Source organism: Phocoena phocoena, chromosome 9 (genome assembly GCF_963924675.1).
Source record: "Phocoena phocoena chromosome 9, mPhoPho1.1, whole genome shotgun sequence".
Taxonomy (NCBI): domain Eukaryota; kingdom Metazoa; phylum Chordata; class Mammalia; order Artiodactyla; family Phocoenidae; genus Phocoena; species Phocoena phocoena.
The window spans coordinates 20,811,125-20,818,902 of record NC_089227.1 but is presented as its reverse complement, the minus strand read 5'-3'; the positions used below and the strand labels follow the sequence as shown (position 1 = coordinate 20,818,902).

The 7,778-nt window shown below is 42.7% G+C and overlaps 1 protein-coding gene across 1 annotated transcript; it reads left to right on the top strand.

Moving 5' to 3' along the window:
- Nucleotides 1-582: 582 nt before the first annotated feature.
- Nucleotides 583-4,063, top strand: TMEM60 (transmembrane protein 60). Its single transcript, XM_065884259.1, has 2 exons — nucleotides 583-761; nucleotides 3,370-4,063. The coding sequence occupies exon 2, from the start codon at nucleotides 3,420-3,422 to the stop codon at nucleotides 3,819-3,821; it is 402 nt and encodes a 133-aa protein (XP_065740331.1). The 5' UTR covers nucleotides 583-761; nucleotides 3,370-3,419; the 3' UTR covers nucleotides 3,822-4,063.
- The last annotated feature ends 3,715 nt before the right edge of the window (nucleotides 4,064-7,778 follow it).

Below are 7,778 nucleotides of genomic sequence, written 5' to 3'. Positions count from 1 at the left end.
GCCCGCCTCAGCGCGGAGGTGATGCCGGCTCTTACCGTAGGAAAGGGCGCCGCGCCGCTAGGAGGCGGCTGGAGTGCGCGCGGAAGACACCGAGGCAAACGCAGCCGCCGCCACGGGAGCCTGACGAGCCACAACGAAGCAACCCGCGGGCGCGCTGCCTCCAGAGCCGTCGCCCCACCCCCTCTCCCGCAGGATTTTGCGCCTGAGCCTGCAGTCTCCGCGCGCGGACTGGGAGAGCGAGGGGAGGGGCGGGGCGCCCCGCGGAGGCGGGGCGGAGCGCTGGCAAGTCTGATTGGCATCTGTGGGCCCAATGGAACCGCGGACGCTCCCGGCTATCCTTAGACTGACTTTCCTCCTAGCCCGTAGCAGTAGAGAGGCGGGCCTACTGGCTTCTTTTATTGCCGCCTTTTTGACAAACCCGATCGCACGGAAAAGTCGGTTGGTTGGCACTGGCGGCCAAATGGTCCAATTACCGCAGGGAAGGGGGCCTCTGAACCCAGATTGGCGTTCTCTCTACCTATAGGGTAGGCCCAGGGCGGTGAGACCCTGCCCCGGATGTGGGCGCGGCCCCGAGGTAGACCTGAGAGAGGTTCCACTGTGGTTGTTTGGAGAGGCGGAACTGAGATCTTTTTCTTGATTATCATGTGACGGGGTCTGGATTTAATGGGGGAAAAAGCGTGGTGGAAAAGGCCAAGGATCCAAACTGGCGAATTTCCTAATCTTCGCGCCCCTCTGCGCTCTCCAGCCAGCGGCGCTGCCAGGTGAGTCCGGGGCTCCAACGAGCCGGCATCCTCCGAAGTGCACTCGCCCCCCGCGCCCCCCACCCCCCGGTGCCCTGGCCTCCAGATGCTTCCGTGGGCCGTGTCGCCGTCCCTCATCCCCTCACCCCCTCACACTCCCGGTCCCAAACGCACATACACCTCTTGGCACCGGGATTCTGTTTGCATTGTGGATCATATTGTACAAGAACTGCGTTCAACTCCAGAATGTACTGGTCCCACAGTGCAGAATAGGGGGAGTCCGGATAGGGCACCGTTGGCGGACCGTCGGCATTCGAAGACAAAGGGCAAGGATAGTTTAGGAACGCCCTGAAGTTCTGAGATAAGTAGGCCCGAAAATCAGGTAAGTGTAAGCAGAACGCTGTTCCTTTGAAGGACGGTCAGGTTGGCCAAGGCTGTTGCAGCAGGAACCTTTAGAAAGTGACTCATTGTTTAGAATAGTTCTGTATTGGGGGCCCATTAAACAAAACTGTCTTCGGGATGGGGCGAGTTCACTGGGAAGTCTACTGGCAGTCGCGAGAGAAGGGAAATGCGAGATGGTGTGGCAAGCACCATGGACAAATGATCAAGCCCACACACCTGGTACCGAGACGTTGAACTGTGGGCAGGGGCCTTTAGATTGCCATTTAGGGGAAGCGCAGGTTTTAACAATGGATAAGCATATACTTAACTATCTTGCAGGTGCAAGAAATAACCACCTCAAATGAGAAATACTTTAGTTGAACAAATTTTTGTTTTGGAGTATGCAGCTCCCTCCACCCTGCCCCCCCCCCCCACCGCCCTTCCTTAAGAAGAAAGAAGAGTAGTAGTAGGAAACAAATATAAGTTAACAGAGATTTATTAACAAATTAATGAAATCGGAGTTGTAGGTCATCACTGAACCCCAGCATCCATAATCCTTCAAGTGTCATTTAAATATCAACAGAGTGCTTCCCAGTCGAGGGCATTTTAGTAAAAGTGCATACAAAAGTTTGTTGCATCCCACATAATAGAACTTGTAGCCACAAGACTGTGTTCTTTGCAGCCTTTTCACCTCCAGGTTTCAAGTACCTATGTTGAATGCAGCTCCCTTCCTGTGACCAGTTGCTACTCAGTTCTTTACGAGAAAAAATGAAGCTTGACTCATCCAGTGGCTGGCTGATGGAAAAGATACGTTTAAGCAACTGTATTATCGTAAACCTTTTAAAAGTCCATAAAAATGGCCAGATCGATTGGAAATGGGAATTGAGCAAATTCAATTTACAGTGTGAAACTCATCTGTAGTTACAAATCAGTACGCACCTCTCCACCTCTTCTTCCAAAGTCAGTCCCACATTCCACAATGGCAGCCTCTGGCCAGGAAAGGAGACCAGCACGGAAAATGCCTTCCTGGGAGCAAAAGCATCTGTTTTTCATAGTGCAGTATGAAGTATCTGCCAGCCAAGTAAACAAGTTGAGTGCAGGCAGATGGGTATAAGGGAAAGAAGGGAGCTAGGAGACTCATAGGTCACTATTGAAATACAACAGATATATACTCTTGCACCATGTCACCCACTGTTTGAAGTAGTAGAGATGTAGCAAAGTTAGTTCTAAAATATAATTACTTAAAACATGATAGTCTAGGGCATTTGACTTATCTAGCCAGCTTCCTCACCTTTTCCCTGTTTCTTATCTTCCTGCATTTTTACTCCTATCACCCATGCTTTTGTTACCATCCCCATTACCTTCTGATCTTTTCCTGTTGCCATCAAGTGTCCTCTCTCATCCTCAGTCTATCACTGCCCAGTGGCTTATTTCCCTCTGTTTATAATCATACTTAGATTCCTACTTTACTGAAAATTTGTTCTTGATCCTTCCTTTTTTGTGATACGCGGGCCTCTCACTGTTGTGGCATCTCCCGTTGCGGAGCACAGGCTCCGGATGCGCAGGCTCAGCGGCCATGGCTCACGGGCCCAGCCGCTCCGCGGCATGTGGGATCTTCCCGGACCGGGGCACGAACCCGTGTCCCCTGCATCGGCAGGCGGACTCTCAACCACTGCGCCACCAGGGAAGCCCTTGATCCTTCCTTTGTCATCCTCATTGTATGTCTGACCTTTCATCTTCTTTTCTCCAAATGTTTCAAAGGAATAAAATGTTGTCAACGGTTTGCATTTCATTATCTTCTGTTAACTCCTCACCCAACTTCATGCAGCCTGGCTTCTGATTTACCATTCTATTTACCCTTTTCCAGATGGTCACAAGGTTGATAAAAAAACATGAGTAAGTATGGAACGTACTTAAACCTATATGTGAAGATTAAATAAGTGCTTACACCTAAGTATTATAGATGAATGCATTCCTATCAAAATTCCAAGTTTTTAAGAATTAGTGATTTTAGCATTGAAAAACGTGGAAGGTCAAAATAGTAGAAAATATTCTGGAAAAGAAAATGGTAAATAGGTACTAGACCTCACAGATATTAGAACATATGCAGTAACAGTCATACAGTACTAGTACAAAACAGAAATATAGGTCAGTTTTACAAAGATGCAAAGAGCCAGCTTTGTAAACCAGGAATAGAAAAATTTTTTTCTGGTATCAAAACAATCTTGACTTTTTTTCCTTCTCTTAGGGTATATTTCCCTTTTTTCGACTCTGCAACAGCCTCTTTAAACTGTTTAAATGAGAATGTCCTTGGCTCAGAGAGTACTACTCACCTGGCTTTTCACATTACTCTTCTTGATCATGTTGGTGTTGAAACTGGATGAGAAGGCACCTTGGAACTGGTTCCTCATATTTATTCCAGTCTGGATATTTGATACTATCCTTCTTGTCATGCTGATTGTGAAAATGGCTGGGCGATGTAAGTCTGGCTTTGACCCTCGACATGGATCACACAATATTAAAAAAAAAGCCTGGTACCTCATTGCAATGTTACTTAAATTAGCCTTCTGCCTTGCACTCTGTGCTAAACTGGAACAGTTTACTACCATGAATCTGTCCTATGTCTTCATTCCTTTATGGGCCTTACTGGCTGGGGCTTTGATAGAGCTTGGATATAACGTCTTTTTTGTGAGAGACTGACTTCTAAGGACATCATCTCATTTTATTGCTGTTCAACAAGCTATCATTAAAGTGTTCTGAATCCTTGCAAGCTTGAAGAATGCCAGAGAACTGAGAAAAATATCAAATGTAATTTTATACTGCTTCCATAAAGTAGTCTTGGTGAATCATGGACTTCTAGTCAACCCAAAACTTAATTATTCAATATTTGAGTTATTAGTACGCTTATTGTCCTATGTAAATAAAGTTTGTTTTGGATCTTATTTTTCTACTTGACTATTGAATAATGTTTTAAGTATGTGATCAACATTTAAAGTAAATATAAAGCCTTTAATCTACATATTTGGGTAGAAGTTTAATATATCATGGCCCCATTACTACCAAAGTAAATAGTGCTTCTCGATTATGAAGGAAAAACAGTTACTGAAATAATTAGGGGTGCCACTTCATGTTTACATTCAGAAAGAATCTGAGAGTTCGACAGTTTTTTATCTAGGCTAAGTTCATTGTTACCTCTGCCTTCTATTTGAAACAAATAAATTAGAGGTAGCATATTAAAACAGAGCAGAAGCTTGCCTCTTTCTAATGTTAGGGGAACTATACATCCCAGTTATGTCAGGAAAGTCCAGTTTATGCCTATTGTCCTGGGGTCTCAGGGAGTTAGTTCCCCTTTCATTCTTAGAAGTGTCCTGGTTTGAAAAATTATAGATCACCCTACGAGGGTACTTAACCAATTCTAGTGAAGTGTAGGTGGCAGTACTTACAAGAATTCCAAAGAGTCTTAAGTGTCTTATAACCCTAAAGCAGGGTCAGGGTGATGTTCTTGCCCTATACAGCCCTCACTTAGCTTTGGGAGTATCTAAAGGAGTATTTTGTTCATTTAAAAAATATCTAACAAAAAAGTGGTTTCTGGCTGCTAATACTTGAGAGGATTGCTTAAATATAGCATTTTGGTCTAGTTCTCCTTTGTAAAGACAGATAATATGACAAAGTTTCAGCCACAACACTACAAATTAATACTGCTTAACTCTTTGTTTGAAACTACAGAGGTAGGGTAAATAAATAAAAAACTGATCAGTTACAAATACTTCCCTGTCTTATAATTGGTATATATTAGTATTTGGGGTATGTAAAAATAGGATTAAGAAGGATAGTTAATATGGGGAGCATAATGTTCCAAGACTTGTTCAGGTATTCCTAATTCAATTGAGAGGTCTACACTATTTGGTCACTGGAATCTATTATTAATACATTCAAAGCAGAAGAAAATTGTAATCTCTGTGAGAAACCAGATAGGAGGGTTTTGTAGTTCAGGAAAACCTGTATTTGTGAAAGTATCATCTAAGTATAATCTCTCACAGAGAAAAGAAGGAACAGCACCACATGTAAACAATCAGCTAGGCCAGGAGTCAGCAAAGTACTTGTGTAAAGGGCTATATAGTAAATACTTAAAGTTTTGTGGGCCATATGGTTTCTGTCACAACTACTCGGCTCTTGTGCTGAGAAAGCAGCTATAGACTATGGCTATGTCCCAATAAAACTATTTGTGGACAATGAAATTTAAATTTTGTATGATTGCCACATATCACAACATATTATTCTTTTGATTTTTGTTTCAACCATTTAAAACTGTAAAAACCTTTCTTGCCTTACAGGCTATACAGATAGCAGGTAGTGGCCTAAATATGGCCTATTGGCAGTAGTTTCCTGACCCCTGAGCTAGGCCATGAAACAAGCAAAAGCAGAAATTCTATATGACATTACTAAGAGGAAATGTGGGACTGGTCTCCAAGGAAAAGAGAAGTTCGGTAAGAATTATATGTAAAAAGGCAACACAATAACCAACTTGTTCACACATGAGGATCAATCAATTGTAAGAGTATCTGAAAGAGTCCCAGGAAGTAGAACTCTTCTTACTTAACTTGGTATACTGCCACACTAAATAAACAACCTGAAGCAGCAGTAAGTTATTGATGTGTGCCTCCCCGATTCGGACACCAGATGTGTGTGTGTTTTCCCTACATCACCAAGGAATTAACTCAGTTCTGACACTATCTGGAGACAGCATCAGATACCACAAGTTAAGGTTTTAGTCCCAGAAAACTGCACGTGCCCCCCACCCCCTCTGCAACTTCAGATGCCAGGCACAAATTCAGGTTGTCACCTTGCTTCTGACCTACCGCCTCTAGAATGGAGGTTCCCATGACCCTCTCCTTGAATTTGATTAATTTGCTAGAGCAGCTCACATAACTCAGAGAAACATTTTACTTACTAGAACACCAGTTTATTATAAGAGGATATTAACTCAGGAACAGCCAGATGGAAGATTCATAAGGCAAGGTATGGGGAAGGGGTGCAGAGCTTCCATGCTCTCTGGGCACACCACTCTTTCCCCATCTCCTCATGTTCACCAACCTAGAAACTTTCTGAACCTTGTCCTTTTGGTATTTTATGGAAACTTGATTACATAGGCATGATTGATTAAATCATTAGCCATTGGTGATTGAACCCAATCTCCAGCCCTGGTGGGGAGAGGGGGACTGAAAGTTTCAACTCTTTAATAGCTAGGTTGGTTCCCCTGGCAACCAGCCCCAATCCGTAGGTTACCTAAGAGCTTTGCAAGAGCCTCCTCATTAACATAAGCTCAAAAGACACCTTAATCACACTTATCACTTAGGAAATTCCAAGGGTATGTGATTCCTATGCCAGGAACAGGGATGAAGATTAGATACATATTTCTTATTATAAATCACAATATCACAGCCTACTTTAGAACAGTAAGTAATGAAAGACATAAAAGAGAAACTATGCTTACAGACGGAAACAAAACTAATAATACATAAACAGTAAGTATTGCAGAAAATATCTTCCCCTTGGTCTTAGCTATAGGATACCTCGTTTATAATAGAGATGTTTACTGATGGTGTTTATAAAAAGAACACATTCTGCCTTAAGAAAGAAACTTAAATTTGAAAGGTTTTAGTGAAGTCATTAATTTCCAGGTCAACACAGAGAAGTAACTTAAACTGGTTTGGGCAAATACTTATCAAAAAGTCTGACTAAGGGCTTCCCTGGTGGCGCAGTGGTTAAGAATCTGCCTGCCAGTGCAGGGGACACGGGATCAAGCCGTGGTCTGGGAAGATCCCACATGCCACAGAACAACTAAGCCTGTGCGCCACAACTACTGAGCCTGTGAGCCACAACTACTGAAGACTGCATGCCTAGAGCCTGCGCACCGCAACAAAGAGGAGCCCCGCTGGCTGCAACTAGAGAAAGCCCACAAGCAGCAACAAAGACCCAATGCAGCCAAAAATAAATTTATTAAAAAAAAAAATTCTGATTAAAAGCAACATGTGAACAAAATAATTTTCTATAGCAATTAAAAATATGAAAAGTAGGAAATAGATATTCAAAGGAACCACGACTTATTCAACATTTCATGAACACAGAAACCAGATGTGGTGGCACCATCCGTTACCACATGAAACATGACCACAAATCCACCAATGGAGAGCTTCCAAGCATTAAGAAAAATACTTGCATAAAGCTTCAAGGAGTAGAAATCCATCCGTGGGCTACAGCTTACTGTAATTTTAAGAGTTATTAACCTTAGAATTTGATCATCTGGTTTCTACTTTGCTTTTTCACAGTGCAGCAAATAAGAGGAACTGATATTGATTAATGAACGGAAGTGATGGCCAAAAAAGGAAAGGAAACCATAGAGCCATTTTCAAATAGGGGCAGGCATATTACTATGCACCTGCATCATAAAGAAAAGTTATTTCTCTCTATTGAGAGGAAAATTATCAGAGTTCTTTTAGCATTAAACAAAGGGGTTTCCTTTATCCTTGACTGATCATGTTTGCAGAGTAAACATCACTCTTCCTCAAAGTATTATTGGTGTCCTTAGAATTCATGACTTAGATAAAGGTACACAGGAAAAAAACAAAAAACCTCCTCATGATAGAAAAACTAAAG